Source organism: Mastomys coucha, unplaced genomic scaffold (genome assembly GCF_008632895.1).
Source record: "Mastomys coucha isolate ucsf_1 unplaced genomic scaffold, UCSF_Mcou_1 pScaffold6, whole genome shotgun sequence".
NCBI classification, from domain to species: domain Eukaryota; kingdom Metazoa; phylum Chordata; class Mammalia; order Rodentia; family Muridae; genus Mastomys; species Mastomys coucha.
In genome coordinates, this window is record NW_022196912.1 from 4,308,245 (window position 1) to 4,325,389 (window position 17,145).

Sequence of the window (17,145 nt, forward strand, 5' to 3'; positions counted from 1 at the left end):
CCCATACACACACCCCCACTACACACACCCACCACACACATTCCCCAGCACTACCCAGAAATTTCTGAGACTGAAGGAGAAGCACTCTCTGATAACCATGGATAGCCAGGCCACACACTAGCCCTTATCAGAATTACCATGACAATGACCCTAGGGCCCTTCCTCAGATAAAGCCTGCAAGCACATAGCTGACTTCCATGCCCTTGAGGTTTGTGGTCTAGTTTAAAAAAAAAAATCAGAGAGAGGAAAGAAAGAAGGGGAAGCAGGGAGCACAGCAAAGAAGCCAGGGAAGTCTGTACAAGCTTGTAATTACACAGCTCAAATACGAAGAGAGCTCCCTTACCATTTGTCTTTATCTTCCTTTTAGAAGATTGAGATAGAGCCACAAGGCAAATTACAGATATCTTAAGGTCTCAGTTTTCCCCAACTACTGACACAGGAGATGGAGCCCATGAAGAAGGAAGTTACCTGACACCTGCTGTCTCATATTCTGGAACATTCCAGTTGGACAATCTAACTAAGGCTGAACCTTGACAAACTGAGATGTCACTGAATTTAATATTGAGAGATAACAGATATTTCTTTCTAGACCCTCAGAGAAACCATCTAGGTTCCCCATTTATACTGCAGATCAGTTACTCTTCCCAGCGAGACAGTGCAGTGCTTCACAGACAGGCACACAGGTCAGTTTACTCTTCCCAGCGAGACAGTGCAGTGCTTCACAGACAGGCACACAGAGATCCAGAACATAGAGGGACTAGAAACTCATTAGTTAGGCATATATCATTGTCAAAACACAAGCACAAAGCAAGACACAGTCAGATGACCCTAAGTCCACCCAATGCCAGGCATGCTGATACTTCACCAAATCAACACAGCAACAAAGAAAGAAGTCTGGTTCTAACATTTATTTAATTGCCTGTGAATATTACAGGACCTTGGTATTCTGAAAAAAAGCTGGAGGAAGTGAGTCAGGCTTTAAGTAGAAACAAGGTGATAGTGGGCTTGATAATTGCTGGTATAGTAGCTTTAATTACATTGATGGCCAGCACCACTGCTGCAATTGCTTTGACACAAGAAGTTAAGACAGCTACTTTTGTCAAACATTTAGCAAAAAATGTTACTAATGTTTTTGAGTATTCAAGAGGATTTAGACAGGAATTTGGAACAATGAATTGATGCTCTTTATGGTATTCAAATTATTGGCGAGGAGATTCAGAGTCTAAGAGTAGGAAACCATCTCAAGTCATGCTAAATATCAATGGATTCGTGTAACTTCTAAAATTTACCATAATAGGCACTATAATTGGGAAAGGGCTCAAAGACACTTGCAGGAGAGCAGACCTTGGGCAAAAGCTCCACAGCCAGTCCCACAACACCCAGAGGAAGCTCCATTCCCAGGCGCTCTGACACCCAGGATCAGAGGTGAGGAGGAACCAACATCTGTCTCAACACTGGGAATAACTGGGATCAATGGGACCAGGCACACAGGAACTCTGCCAGCCCAGTGACTGGGGTTCCTTCTGGTCTGTCTGGGTTTGTGTCCTGAGCAGACCTTGGGTGCAAGCTCCACAGCCAGTTCCACAATACACAGAGAAAGCCCCACTCCCAGGTGATCTAACAAGCCCAGGATCACAGGATCTCAAAATCACAGGATCACAGAGACAGCTTGACTCTGTGGATTTATGACAGAATCAAGATCACAGGAAGGACAGGCTCCAGTCAGATTTAGCAAGGGCAGATAGCACTAGAGATAACCTGATGGTGGGGGAGGCAAGCATAAGAAAATAAACAACACAAATCAAGGTCACTTGGCATCATCAGAACCCAATCTTCCCACCATAGCAAGTCCTGGACACACCATTACACCAGAAAAGCAAGATTCAGATATAAAATCACTTCTTATGGAGATGATACAGGACTTTAAGAAAGACATAAATAGCACCCTCAAAGAAATACATGAGAACACAGGTAAACAGCTAGAAGCCCTTCAAGAAGAAACACAAAAATCCCTTAAAGAACTACAGGAAAACACAATCAAACAGGTGAAGGAAATGAGCAAAACCATCCAGAATCTAAAAATGAAAATAGAAACAATAAAGAAATCAGAAAGAGAGACAACCCTGGAGATACAAAACCTAGGAAACAAATCAGGAGTCATAGATGCAAACATCACCAACAAAATAAAAGAGATAGAAGAGAGGATCTCAGGGGCAGAAGACATCATAGAAAACATTGACACAACAGTCAAAGAAAATGCAAAAAGCAAAAAGCTCCTAACCCAAAACATCCAGGAAATCCAGGATGCAATGAGAATACTTATTATCCTAGGGATAATAAGTATAGAAGAGAGTGAAGACTCCCAATGTAATGGGCCAGTAAATATCTTCAACAAAATTATAGAAGAAAACTTCCCTAACCTAAAGAAAGAGATGCCCATGAACATACAAGAAGCCTACAGAACTCCAAATAGACTGGACCAGAAAAGGAATTCCTCCCGACACTTAATAATAAAAACACCAAATGCACTAAACGAAGAAAGAATTTTAAAAGCAGTAAGGAAAAAGGTCAAGTAACCTATAAAGGCAGGCCTATCAGAATTACACCAGACTTCTCATCAGAGACTATGAAAGCTAGAAGATCCTGGGCAGATGTCATACAGACCCTACAAGAGCACAAATGCCAGCCCAGGCTACTATACCCAGCAAAACTCTCAATTACCATAGATGGAGAAAACAAGATATTCTATGACAAAACAAAATTTACACAATATCTTTCCACAAATCCAGCCCCATAAAGGATAATAGATGGAAAACATCAACATAAGAAACAAAACTACACCCTAGAAGAAGCAAGAAGGTAATCTTTCAACAAATCCACACAAACCTAATTCCTCCTCTTACAACAAAAACAACAGGAAGTGACAATTACTTTTTCTTAATATATTAATATGAAAATTAATATTAACAACATATCCTAATTGATTGAAATCCAATAATATGAGGACTTAGAAATTTGTTAATTGTCATCCAATGGTCTCTCTAATTTGGTAATTTGAGAAATAGGTCCAAAATTGTCCAATCTATATACACTTTCAGCTTGTGTGTTTGTCACAGTGTCTGGCTATGTACAAGATAAGGATCTTGAAATCTTGCTTCTCCTATCTCAGCCTCTCTATTAGTAGTATTGTTTATTTCATGTTTTTATACTATACTATGGTTTTCAGAACAGCTTATATATTTCAAAACTATTTATATACCCAAGGGAAACAGAGGATTAACTAGGGAGGTTGCTTGTGGGAGAGCAACAAAGAGTGAGACTGAATGCTTTGCTTGACATTTGTAACTCTTGTATCAAGTTTGAAGAAGAGGACTTTATAAGTTACTCTTTCTCTGAAATGAATGCTTTTCCACATTATAACAGCTAATGAACCAAATTCTTACCCTCACCTAATGTCTGTGCCACCCTCCAAGCAGAACCATTGTTCATTGAAACACTTGGTGAATGATTTTATGGATAGACCATCTTAATACCTAACACCATTTCTTAAATGAATGTAACCTGTTCTCTGTGGGCTGAGAATGAAATCACTCACTCACGTCAAATAGCTTTGACCATAGCAGGAAGTCTGTATCCAAAAATCGAGCCTACAATTCATTTCTTGGTGCAGCAGAACTATCAACTCTCAGCTTAGCTACAATAGAGGTAAAATTCTTTGGTGATGTGAGAGTCATTGAAGTACAGCCTTATTACAATGAAATCCAATGTCTATAAATTGTTATTATTTTGAGCTTGTACCACAGTAAGAACCAAGATTTTAAACTCTACTAATACAAAACAAACAAAAAGACTTTATATATTTATGTTTATTTAAAAAAATACTAGTAGTGATGTATTATTTTGAAGTATACAATTAATATGTTTGGAGTTATTTAAAATTTATATTGAGAAAAATGTATTTTAGCTATTGCTGTAGACGAGCATCTACATAAGTCTGTTAAATTGATTTTTGTTTTATATCAAACAACTTTTATAATACTTATTTTTATTGTTATAATATTTTGTAAATTTTAAGGAATATAACAAAAAAGATATTGTGGGTATTGAAGGGGGGTCTCTGGGAAGAGTGGGGATACAAAAGGGAAACAAGAATGTGATTTACTTCTATTTACTTAAAATATGTTTTTAAATGTTAACAAATTCAGATAAATTGAAATCATGCAACTTTTCTCATCATAATGCAATAAAAGTTTAAAAAAAAAAGAATAAAAAAAAAGAAAAAAAGACACTTGCAGTGTGTTTGGCATAATTCCAACACCTCTCTGGATGTTTTAATTTTATATAGTGAGTCTATGAATTTAAAAACTGCTGCCTCAAGAATGGCATATATGACTTGATCATGCTAGCCCTTCTTGTCCTGGGAATACTTTTGTTCCTGCCCATCGGGTTAAAATTTGCCTTTAACAACATCAACATGTTGCCAACCCAAGTACATGGCTTGAAGCCAAGAATGAATCCCCAGAGTTATTAATTTAATAGGCTGTCAAGCCAGAGACGGGTAAGATTCTGCACAGAGCCTTACCAACCTAAGACAGAGGCATGTGCCAAAAGGCCATGTTTGTTTTTAATAAACAATAGAAGGCCATGTTTGGTCATATGACACATCCAAGCTGCGTGTGTCTTGAAGACGAAGGAAGGCATTCTTGTCAGAACAACCTGAGACAGGCTCAGCCTTATTTATGAATTTAAAAAAGGGGAGATGTGGAGAGTCTTTTGGGATGCTGACATTGGCCTAGGACAAGAAGATGGTCTTCTGGCAGGAATCTGACATTGGCCATGACAAGGAAGTAAACTCAGGCAGGAATCTGACATTAGGGCATGATAAAGAAGTAAGTTTCAGCAAGAATCTAACTTTAGGCTATGATAGGGAAGTAGGTTAAGGTAGGAATTTTAATCTTAGGGTGGCACTTCAGGCAAGTTTTGGGCTTGGACAATGAAGTGGGCTCAAGTATTTTGTTATGGTAAGCCCTTTTAAACAACTATCATGAGAGCCATCACGGGACTCTGCTTACTGCCTTGCTAGTCCCTTATTGAGCTGTTTGCCCTTAATACCTACATGTAATTAAAATGGTTTAAAAAGCAGAACAGAAAAATTAAAATTGCCTTCAGTCTCAGAATGGACTGGAGTCATGCTAAAAATAAAAATAAAATTTAAAAAAAAAAAAAGTTTGGTTCAGAACTCAAGTCTCGTCAACCCAGTCCAGAATCCACTGCAAGCTGAATGTGTTGAGGGAACTGTATCAACACTGAATTTTCAGCTCAGCTCTTCAACATCTGTCAAGCACCATGTAAGTGTGGCCTTTCACAAAGAGAAAGGAGGTGGGCAGAGAGGTAGAGAAGGATTCGCTCAGGAGGGCACAAATTCCCTTTCACAGCTGCCGGTTTCCTTAAAAGGTGAAAGTATGTACTCGATCTACGAAACAAATTCTGCCAGTAAAGAAAGCCCAAATACCCTGTAAATGGATGGCACACAAATTCTTTTTTATTTTATTTTATTAGATATTTTCTTTATTTACATTTCAAATGATATCCCCTTTCCCGGTTGCCCCTCCAGAAAAAAAAACCCTGTTCCCTCCCCGCTCCTCCTCACACAAATTCTTATAAAGACAAGAGCTCCTTTTCTGCCAAGTGAATAATGATTTGTTAATGTGTTAATGTAGGCTAATTAGATCTTTCTGTCATTCACCATGAAACAAGACAGTAAGACCAGCTCCAAAGAGCAGTATATTGTTTCCAAAAACCCTAAGGCCCAGCATCAGATTCTGACAACTAAGATTCTTTCCTTGAATGTTCACCTTCCACCCTCTAAGGAACTTCAGCCCTCTCCTAGTGACAAGCTCAGAGCCTCTGATCTGGCCCTAACTTCAAATTTCTCTTTTCTTAAAGCAAAACTTCCACAAGCTGGATACTGGCATAGCAGCAGAGGCCCCTGTCTCTGACACCCAAAGCCACTCTTCTGTCCCCTAATCCCTGAGCAATCTCCTGCCTGCTGGGTCTTATTGCTTAAAAGCAACATAAGCTCCTCTGACATTGACCTGGACAAGCACCACACACAAAGCAAAAAGGAAACGCAAAAAGGCCTTGAAGTGTTCTCGCTCTGCTTCGATTATGCAGGCCACTCCAGTTGGCCTGACCCCCTCCTCTGCAAGAGAGACCTTGAGACTCCCCAGACTGGCAAAGCCTCAACCCCTGGGAAGTGACAAACTCCAGGAACAAACTTTCTTTCCAAAACTGTCAGACCCTCAGACTCACTTTGAGAAGAACAAAAGACATGAAATTGTTGAAATTGTTGTTTCTATTTTCTTCCACTTCCCTGTTTATAGACCAGGACACTCATTTATCAATTGGGTACAAGTGGTAGCTCTTAAGCTATTGACAAACTGTTGGTTCTATCACCTAAGGCCCTAGCTGACTCCCAGCTGTTTGGGTCTTCTCACTTGAGCAAGGCCATGTTCTTGAACATTGTTTAACCCATAAAGGGTCTTGCTAATATTTCAATAAACGTGTTACTGTTTATGCCTGAGAATTATCTTAAGTGCATTGTGAAGCATGCAAAGAAAATATATTTTATTTTCATTGAATTAAATTCATTGAATTCAATTTGAGTTTTAGGTTTATAAAAAATGTTAATGTTGGGCATTACATGAGTACCCCCAGAATACGGAGACTTCTTTTTTGAATGCTCAAACTTTAGGATTAGACTTCTCTTCTCTATCATAATTCATGCTGACAACTTCATTCTCCCACCCAGTAGTAAACCCTGGACCTCCAACCTCCCTCTGCTACAAGAAAAGGAAATTTTGTCATTGGAACACATGGGCCTGAATTCCTCATTCATCCCTCTAAACTCTTCCTGCCATGCCAGGCAAGGGATTTTCATGTTCCTGTATCCAGATCATTGCCAAGATTTCTCACTGTCTCCTCCCAGCCCTGGTGCTCAACTACACTGCTAAGGAAATGGCTTTTCCTCCCCACTTGTTGTTCTCAGGAGCTTCACTGGGTCTGTTCAAATGAATACACCAATGTAACATGAGCAGCCTACTGCTAGAGCCACAGGTGGGAAGTCTACTTGTTCACTTAGAAATTGTCCTCTCTACTTTGGGGCAATGGAGCAAAGAACTGTGAGGGAAGGGTGGGTAGAAAGACTCATAGCCACTGGGTCTTTCTTTGATTATAAATTGAAAATGTCTGAAGAAATATATAGACAAAATAATTTATTGGGAGGACAGAACTTTGGGTAATATTTTATAATGAAAGCAAGATTTGAATGATCAGTCTTCAAATATGAAAAGTGCAATTCTTCTAATCCTTCAATCAGGATCTCACAGAAAAAAGATGAATGAGTCTTCTATAGCCACCTCTGTCACAAGTCATTCCAGCAGACACAACTCCCAGGAGAAATCTGAGGGGTCTAATTAGGGGATTGAGCACCCTACCTACTCGGTAGAGGAGGTAAACACCAAGGAGCTCTTTGAACCCATTAACGAAGGGACAGAGGCAAAGGTTCTGACCAAATGAAAAGGCAACCAGTAGGCAAAATGGCCAGTGCCCATCACAGAGCAGACCCTGTCCAAGAAACAGGCTGGCAGGAAGGGAAGGAAACGTCCTCAACCTCAAGAATTATACTCAGAACTTAGAGGGAATGTGAAGCATGTGCAGATGTAAATGCTGCAAGCTGAGTGAAGAAAAACAAATCAGCACTAAACAATGCTAGCATCCTGGAGCCCAGTGCAGAGGGAGAGGGGAGAGGACCAGACACATCCATAGGACCAGGTAGCATCCTGGAGCCCAGTGCAGAGGGAGAGGGGAGAGGACCAGACACACCCCATAGGACCAGGTAGCATCCTGGAGCCCAGTGCAGAGGGAGAGGGGAGAGGACCAGACACACCCATAGGACCAGTAGCATCCTGGAGCCCAGTGCAGAGGGAGAGGGGAGAGGACCAGACACACCCCGTAGGACCAGGTTAATGGGAGAGATGACTATGGGACAGATGACACTTGGAACTGTTTTCTGAGGAATAAATATTTTACCAGTTACCTTGGAAGAAACAATTTGAAGTTTATTCAAGAATCTTATCGTCAAACTATACATCATTGTTCTACAAAAATACATTCAAGCTAACTTTGTAGTAAAAATATATAAACTTCTTAATGTGTGATTTTAACTCTTCACTAACTTTTTATGTCTTCACAAAGTCCCCACTCAAAGGAGCCATTTCACTATCAAACATCCTTAGCTGGATAGCATTCCAGAAAAATATACTGCATATGAGCAGTGCCTCACTTCACTTCTCAGTGGACCACACATAGTGAGAGGAATATAGTTTGTTTGTTTTTTTAAGTAACTCTGTGAAAGTACCATTTTCCAAAATGGCACACTAAAAATGAACTCCTGGAAGGGGTAAAAAATAAACTAGAGTTTTCTAGGTGAGCAGAAGCAGAGTCCAGGAGTCTCTTAATAAGAAACCATGGGGAGAGATCATCAGGGTCATGATAAAGAAAGTGACCATGAAAACAAAACATAATTAAAACAAAAACATGGAAGAGCTAAGTGACATATCTTGCCCAGAAAGTAACATTATCAAGAATGTCTAGTTATGGCCCAAGAACTCAAAAGTCATAACCTGCTTTCCTTACCATATCTTATCTCAAGCATATTTCAAAAATCGGTTTGTCAATGACATTGATAAACCTCAGAAGGATCATGCTGAGTACAAGAAGCCAAACAAAAGATAACACATGTCCAAAATGGTTCAAACTGCTCTAAGGTGACAGAAATCGACTCACTTGCACTATGGATGGTGACAGGGGTGGGTGGAGAGACCAAGGCTGAGCTACAAAAGGACACTCTGGGAGCAATGGGCACATTGGCTTTCCTGACTGTTAGAATGACTTCACATATGCAAATGTCAAGTTTAATCAAATTATACTGTTTATTATTGCATAGCAGCTATGCCTTTATGCCTGATACAGATTTTTAAATGATAAGAAAGGGTATGCTGTCCACTGAGCTTGAACATATAGAAGATCTCAGCCTCAATGCTGATATTTCAATACTGGGCATGAGGAACTGTATATTGTAAGGTATCTGGTCTCTACCCAATATTACCAACAGCACCACCAATGACAACCAAAGATGATGCCAGACTACCAAATTTCCCCATAGTGAGGGAAGGCATTGGAAAAAACCTTAGTTGAGAATCTGTCTGTACCAAGAGCGTCACACCCTGTGCTCTTGGAGAGGAGAGTTAAGCAAAGCAAGACTCGGGGAGAAAGGTGAGAAATACTTGCTTCTCTACTTATTTCCTAGGCACGTTCATTAACCTCACCTCAGTGGGGCCTTCCAAAACCTATGTAAGCTGTGTCCTCACTGTCCAGATGTGGAAACTAAGACCTAAGAGAGGGTCCCACAGTTGCTGCAGCCTTAGGTCTCTACAGTGGCTTGAGCTCTGAGTCTCACAGGTAGGAAAGTTGAGTCATATTCCCTTGCCCAGCTAAAATTTCCAAATGGAAGGTTCTTCACTCCTGGTGGCAATCTAACAAGAAAAAGGGGCTGTGGGCTCTGAGGAACTGAGGACATTCAGCTTGAGGCTAGCACGAGTCACAAGGGACACACAAGAGTAGATGTTGAAGGATATTCTCTTCTGACACTTAAAAATAAAAGGAATTTGTTTCCCAAAATGACCTGAAGTCACTAATATAGGTCAGGGAGATAAACCAGAGGCCATCCCCAGATCTGCGGTTCTTCTCTGCATAAGAGAGACTTCGGAGGCTTGATGACTACGTGAACCTCAGCCCCTTTAAAAAGCATGCTTTCAGTGTAGCCAGCCTCCCTTCTCTGCTCCCATGGAACGAAGCCCTCCTATAAAAAGCATTGTTGGGGACCTGAAGTGTGAAGGCCACAAAGCCTCTCCATGAACAATGGGAGAGACTTGGCAAAGGGGCCTTTTAGAACCCAGACAGATGACATCACCTAGTGCAGCCCTTCCCAGCCCTAAGACATCTAAACTAGTCCTCGGTGAAGGTCGACCACCCAAAAGCACACTAACAAAGAGGCTTTAATCACAACATTCTGAAACCTTAGGTATCAGAATTTTATGACCATTTGTGTGTGTGAGAGAGAGACAGAGAACAGAGAGGCAAAGACAGAGAATTATGTGCGTGTGCACATGCTTACAAGGCAATAATATTTTAATGACCAAGGCTTGCATTCTTGAAGTGCCTTTCTCCTTTAGATCTCAAGAAATGTTCTGTATGGGTCTTTAAATTTTGTAATTATATATTTTAACAACTGTATAGTGAATAATAAACAGAATCATCAAAGAGGGGAAAAAATTCCTTCCCATAAAACCTGAACTAGTGTCAGAACACCATGGCCTCTCCTGTCTTTTATGTTCTACAGATATAAATTTTCATAACTGCTATTAATATCCCCATATTACCTTAAAGTTTTACTTTACATAACTATATAACCTACATATGGTTTATAGCCTAGCTTATTTACATATTTTAAAGTGAGTAGATATTCAAATTACTAACAGCAGATTATTCAACAAAGTTGTCAAAGGATTTGGGCATTCACATTGCCTCTCACAGGAATATCACAGTTACATTCTAATATTTTATTTGTTTGCTTGTCTGTGTGCCCGTCTTTGTGCCTGCCTGCCTGCCTGCCTACCTACTTGCTTTTGAAACAGACTCATCATGCGATTGTGGCTGGCCAGTAGCTCACTATGGAAACCAGGGGGGACTTGAACTCATAGTGGCCTCCACCTCCACCTCCACCTCTTACCCGCTTCCTGCCTCATGTACCTTGAGATAAGGACATCAACCCACCTGCAAAACCTTTGACCCAAAATTTGTCCTGCCTACAAGAAATGCAGGACAAAGATGGAGCAAAGACTGAGGGAATCAATGACTGGTCCAATTTGAGACCTACCCCATGGGCGAAACAATCCCTGACACTATTAATGATAACTCTGCTATGCTTGTAGACGTGAGCCTAGCGTAACAGTCCTCTGAGAGGCTCCACCCAGCAGCTGACTCAGACAGACACAGACACCCACAACCAAATATTAGATGGTGCTCAGGAGTCTTGTGGAAGAGTTGGAAGAAGGATTGTGGATCCCAAAGAAGACAGGAACTCCACAGGTTCTTAAACTATGTCTCCCTTATCTGCACCCTCACCCTCTCCTTCTGTGCCTTTTTCTATTTGCTAAAAGAAATTCTTAAATCTGATGACTGCACTGCAGAAAGTCAGGGAGGCTAGTTCTCAGGGGCACAGAATTTCCCTAGGGCTAGGTTTGCCTCCAGGACCCTTGCCAGCCTGCTGAACTCTCTTCAGATTGCACTGTGGGCTAGGAGGTTTCTGCCTACTGTTCCTTCCCTCTGTGCCTTTGTCTCCTCTTAGTCTGAAGCCACCTTTTCTGGCTACCTTTCCATTTTTTTCCCTAACAAAATCCTGTATATTTGGTGTTGTATTGGCACATGTTCCTTGAAGGACCCGGAGTAATACACAGCTGTGGGTAAAATAGTTTTTAAAAAAGCTTGTAAAATAATAAGTAGCAGTTGCTGCTATAGGAATACAACCTGAAAGGGCAACACAAAGAAATGCTAATAAGCATTGGGCTAATTTGATTAGAAGGTCCAAACGGTCTTAGGGTTTTACAGAAGATGGGGAAAGTATGGGCTGTGTACATCTCTACTGCTTGAAAGCCTGTGTAGATCAAATAGTTTCTCTAGAAAGTCCTCAAGTCCAGAATCCCTTACCTCTCCTGACTCTTAGTGGAAATTACCACACTGCTTTCCAGAAGACACTGGACATTTCATACGCACAATTATTTCTCAATCCATGGTTTCCTTTCCATGACTTTTTTCATGGCTGGTTTAGGAGTAAAGTCATATATAAGGTTTTCTTTGATTTCCATATCTTTCACTTAGAGTGGAATGAACCTGCCCTCAGGTTTTGCCTACTGTTTTTTCTGTTCCTGGAGTGGATGTTCTAAGGCCCTGAGCAGGTCTCGCTCTCCCTGTGTGTCTCACTCCCCCTGCAGCTCTCTGGATGCTGTCTTCAGTCTGTTTTCCTTCTCCATGGGTTCTTCCTCCTGCCACTCTACTGAAGTAGTTATAGAAGGCAACCCCTTCCCTTGCTGCAAGAATCACCTGAGACCTTTAAGGTGCACATTTCCTACATGGATGTCAAATGTCAGGCGCAGTTTCACACAGCAGGCACCCCCTAACTCAAGGACCATTTCCACAATGGTTGTAAAAAGACTGCTGAGGGCTATGTAAAGTCTTAAGGTCCTTGTTTCTGAGGACCATAAGGATTCAAGTTCCTTCCCCCTCATTTCAGTATTTCTTCTGTTCTGACCAGGGCAGCCCATTCGCCTCTTGGCTCTCTCTCCAGGCACGTGGCACCTTAGCTCTGCATTGCTACACAGCATCTCGGGTCATTCTGTCCCTCATGGCCACTCTCAGCACTGCTGCCAAAATGCTTCCACTGAATTCTTCTTTGCTGAGAATGCAAGAGTTCTGCCTACCATCAGTCAGCCTTAAGTCTGCATCACAGGATCATGTGCTATTCCCAACTTATTGAAGGGACCCCCTTTTGATTTTTTTTTTAATTCTTGCAAGCCCCAGGAAATAGGGGGCCTCTTTATCTACATTGCATAAGATTCCAGAAAATATAACTCAAAGTGTTCAGTTTTAGCAACAGCAGGCAGAGAGATGCTGGCATGAAATGAGCAGCCCCTAAGAGGATGAGGAGAGGTCAGGAAAAAGGACTGTCACATCCTGCTCAATAGCAGAGAGAAACGTTTTTCTCACATCCGGCAAATTTTGTTCTGAATACATCTGAGCACACCATAGGTAGGGCTTTCTGGTGCCTCAGTGATGAATGAGATGAAGCTTGCAGTAAGGATGGCTCCCTTCCCTTGGGCCTAGTGGCCTCCCATGGCCAGCAGGTCCTTAAAAAGTAAACCATCCACCTGAAAATATTATTGGCTTCAATTGCTCCAGTTCTGTGGTATATTTCATCTTGAAAAAGGAGCCTGGAAAGGGCAGGATAAAACATTAATAATGAAGGAATATGTGGACCCCGGGGAATAGAAGGAAGAAGGACTCAAAGGGCCTCCTATCAGCACCAAGCCCACACACCCGAGTGCCATACAGATTTTAATGCTGCCATCTCACAGGCCAGGATATGGTTCTTTGTCATAAAATCAAGGTGCTAAAAAAAATCTGAATAAGTCTATTTTTTCATATTCTCAAATCAGTTTGCCCAGAGTGTGGGAATACCATGATTCCTTTTGCATATGCTCATGCTTTTAGCATCCTGTACCATGACACCCATGGTAAGTAAAGTTATTTAACTTTTTAAACTAAAATATCCCAAATGTCTTGAGTTTTCATACCTTTCCCCCTAAATACTGTCGATTAGCAAGCAGAAAACTATAACACGGGGTCCACTCTTTGATTCCACGTCCATTTCTTTTAAAATCGAATCCTCTTTCCCTGTTAACTTTTATCAACATGTCAGGGAACCTCTTCTTTTCTTGTTGAGTTTATCTAATATTTTGGCTTGAAACTGAACTTCTAAATCGATGTCGCAGTTTTGCTAGAAAGCCTTTTCTGAAATCAAAAGAGTGTTTGTTGAATTGTTTTCTAAAATGTAGCTTCCCTAAAACAAGATAACATTGCCCTCAGAGCCACATTTTTGTTCATACACCCATTCATTCACTCACCCACTCAAATTTCCCATAATGAGGAAAACTTGTAAGGCAATGAAGGGACAATTTATGGGGATGATGAATGCTACAGCAGGGATAAGAACTAAGAAACCATTTCCCTGCCATTCGGTTAAAGGGAACAACGTAGATCTTAAAGCAAAGCCCACAGTGGGGCTCATAGGGAGAAGAGAGGATTGGGGGTTGCAGATGACAGGAAGTCAATTGCAACAAGCTTAAGCAAAACAATTGATGTAGTAGTGTATTACCTGGGAAGTCCAAGGATGAAGATGGTGTGTGGTGTGGCCACGTTCATATAGAGAGATCATCCCAAGGATGAAGATGCTCAGCCCATCAGAGTCCGCCCACGCTGTTTCTTCTCTCTACAGTTTAATCATTTCTAATGCACACATGAAGCAAGGCACCTAGCATCATCTCGTTCACATCCCTGCAACATGACCAGAAGCAACTTTCCCTTTCCAGCCTACTTTCCATCAATTTCAGAGAAGGCCTTTCATGTCCCAGATGAAGCTATACATCCCAATTCTCAACCCATCTAAGGACCAGGGCCCAGGCATCTATGACTTAAAGCTATAGGCTTCTCTCCTGCCCACAAGAGTGGCCCTGCATGTGGCACAACTAGTCACATCTCTGATGTCACAGAGTGGCATTGAGATGAAATTCCCAACGTTGAGGGGTCATCTTCCTGATCTGCCTGGCTTTCTTGGCTTTTGCTCCAAGTGCAAGGGAAACTGTAGTTCCCTCCCTTGTTCGCCCTTTCCCTGCTCTGATCCTTTTCTTCTTCTCTTCTGAGAGAAAAAGGAAAGTCACTGCTCTTTGCATGGAAGAAACAGCAGCCCCAGTTAACAAGAGAACATACTCAAGAATCGGAACATTTCCCCTGTGCTGGTTTCTGTTTCTTTAGATTAGTATTACTTTGCAGCTGCTTCTAACACCAAACACTGTCAAATGTTACCATTCTGATTGAGTGAGGTATAAAAAAATAAATATATAAGCTCCATGATCTTGTCGCATTCCAAAAGCGAAAATCTAAAGAAGCAACCCCTCTAATGTAACATACTAATTTTAAACGTTTAAACACACATTCACACACAACTGTTGACTTCATTCGTTATACACACTGGGTTGGTTTCTTTGACAGCATAGCAAAGACCTTAGGCTTCATTCAAAGTCCTTAGTGAGAAGTATTTGTTTAGTTGGTTTTGTTTTATTTTATTGTATCCCAGACTGATCTGGAACTCTCAGAAATCCTGCCTCAGCTTCCCAGGTACTGGGTTACAGACAGATATCGGGCATCAGATCCAGCTGTTAATAAGCATTCTTGAGTTTCCCATGACAAACTCAGTTCTAGATCTTTAGTTTTAGTGTTTCTCAAATTATGTTCTGGGAACTTCCAGTGTATGCATCAAGTTGTGTGGGGCTACTTGTCAAAATGCAGATTCTGGGCCTCATTTCACTTCTATTGGGTTGGAATCTTTTGGGGGCAGTCTTGGGAATCTTTGGTTTTAAGCTCTGTAAATGACAGTATATAACCTGAAATGTGAGAAGTTCTGTTCAGAAACTTTGAGGAGTTTTATTGAGATTTTTCTTTCTTCTACATTATTTTGTCAGTAAAATATAACTAACCATTCTATGGGTCATGCTGTTTTGAGGTTTTATGACAAATGTCAACACACCTAGCCACAGAGGCCAGAAGCCCCTCCGATCTAAAATTAGCCTCTCCAAGGAGGTCACACACTAATGAATAGGAAAGGTAAATTTCACTGTAGCAAATTTTTGTGATTGTAATAATCAATTCAATCAATTGACTAGCTTGGATACATAGCAAGAATTGACTGTAATAAAATCCAACTGAAATTAATCATAGACAGAAAGTTTTTTCTCAAACTTTCTTCCACATTAACAATCTTGCTTTTTGTAAACAGGATTTGATTTCCAAGACAAACTATCAGGTCTTATATACAGCAACACATTGTGAGTCCCTCACAAAGTTCATGCATTTTGAGGGAAAAAAAAATTTTATGGAATATGAATTCCAACCTTTCTCCTACAAAGGAAGAAACTAAAGGCCAAGTCGCAATGCTGAACACAGAGCAGAAGAACCTCGTGGTGTCTCCATTTCTACAGGGTTGAGAATCACAAATCCTATAGCAGAGGTTTTCCATTAGTAAGAGACAGGTGGGTGATAGGAGTCAAAAAGGACTCTTCTACCCACAAGTTGGGTGACCAGAGAAATTGTAATACCTTGTCAGTTATTGTGTTCTTGCTGCAAATGCCCTGCAAGTCTGGTGTGACGCTTAGACATGATGTGTGGCAAGGCATCTATTACAGTCTTAAATAAGGCACAGTGGACACCCGTTGGGGTCATTTTACCAATTCACATAGCAATTCTTTGTCAACTAAAGAATCCAAACTGAGTTTTGCTCTCAAGGGCCTCGCAGTGCAGTGGGGACATATAGGACAGACCCAAATAGCTACGCTGAGGAGAACAGTTACAACCAAAAGAAGCAGAGAGATCAGTGGGGAAGCAGAGACAGGAGAGATTACTTGAGAGTGTGGAGGAGCAGAGCCTAGAACTAAGACACAGCAGGCCTGGCACTTTCGCTCTTCTGATGTGCGTATGGACAGAGACCTCTTATAGAACCAAGACAGGCTTCATGGGGACCATGGCAGAGCAGAGTTTAAAGCCTCACTCTAAGTGCTTATCACACATGACTATATATTCTAACCCTCAGTTCATTTGCAAGCTTAGAGTGAAGGACAAATCATAGGGAAACAGCGATGGGGTGGCTGGCCACAGTACCAGGTCAAGGAGAGCAGGGGCGCGCTCGGTGAGAGGGGAGAGCTGGAGAGGGCGGGGGTGGGGGGCGGCGGATGGGAAGGCAGGCTGAGGGGCGGGCAGAGGGTGTGGGCGGCCCCCGGGCGGTCCAGCATACAGGCCCAGCCATCGGAGCTCACATTCTGGCTGGCGGGCCATGGGGCGTAGGGTCCTGGCTCTGAGACAGCTGCTGGTGCTGGCAATGCTGGTGCTGACGCCGTCAGAGCTGCAATCCCAAGAGCTGTCAGGGTCGCGCTGCCCCGATCCCTGCGACTGCGCGCCAGATGGTGCCCTGCGCTGCCCGGGCCCTCGAGCTGGCCTCGCCCGACTGTGAGTACAGGGCGCCCCAGGTCCCTTCCTTTTGTTACTCTATGTTGGGCTCCTTTGCTGGAAAGCAGGACCTAAGGCTAGACCGTGGGTCAACTTCTCACCCTTCCCACTGACGAGGACCCAGAGCTTGAGGCTGTCTTTGCTACTCCTGTACTTTTGCTACCTGCACTTTCCCCATAGGGGAGACTGAGG

At 41.9% G+C, this 17,145-nt stretch overlaps 1 protein-coding gene and 1 long non-coding RNA gene across 4 annotated transcripts in view; one reads left to right on the plus strand and one right to left on the minus strand.

Annotated features, from left to right (window-relative positions):
• The window catches only part of LOC116080112, a 112,070-nt gene that overhangs the window by 87,874 nt on the left and 7,051 nt on the right, over positions 1 to 17,145 (minus strand). The window lies entirely within an intron of this gene.
• Positions 16,759 to 17,145, plus strand: part of Lhcgr (luteinizing hormone/choriogonadotropin receptor) — a 48,972-nt gene continuing 48,585 nt past the window's right edge. For all 3 annotated transcript variants that reach the window (XM_031356360.1, XM_031356362.1, XM_031356361.1), the window contains exon 1: positions 16,759 to 16,953. In XM_031356360.1, the coding sequence (XP_031212220.1) occupies positions 16,781 to 16,953 (173 nt within the window). In that variant the 5' untranslated portion in view covers positions 16,759 to 16,780. The remainder of the gene's footprint in view (positions 16,954 to 17,145) is intronic.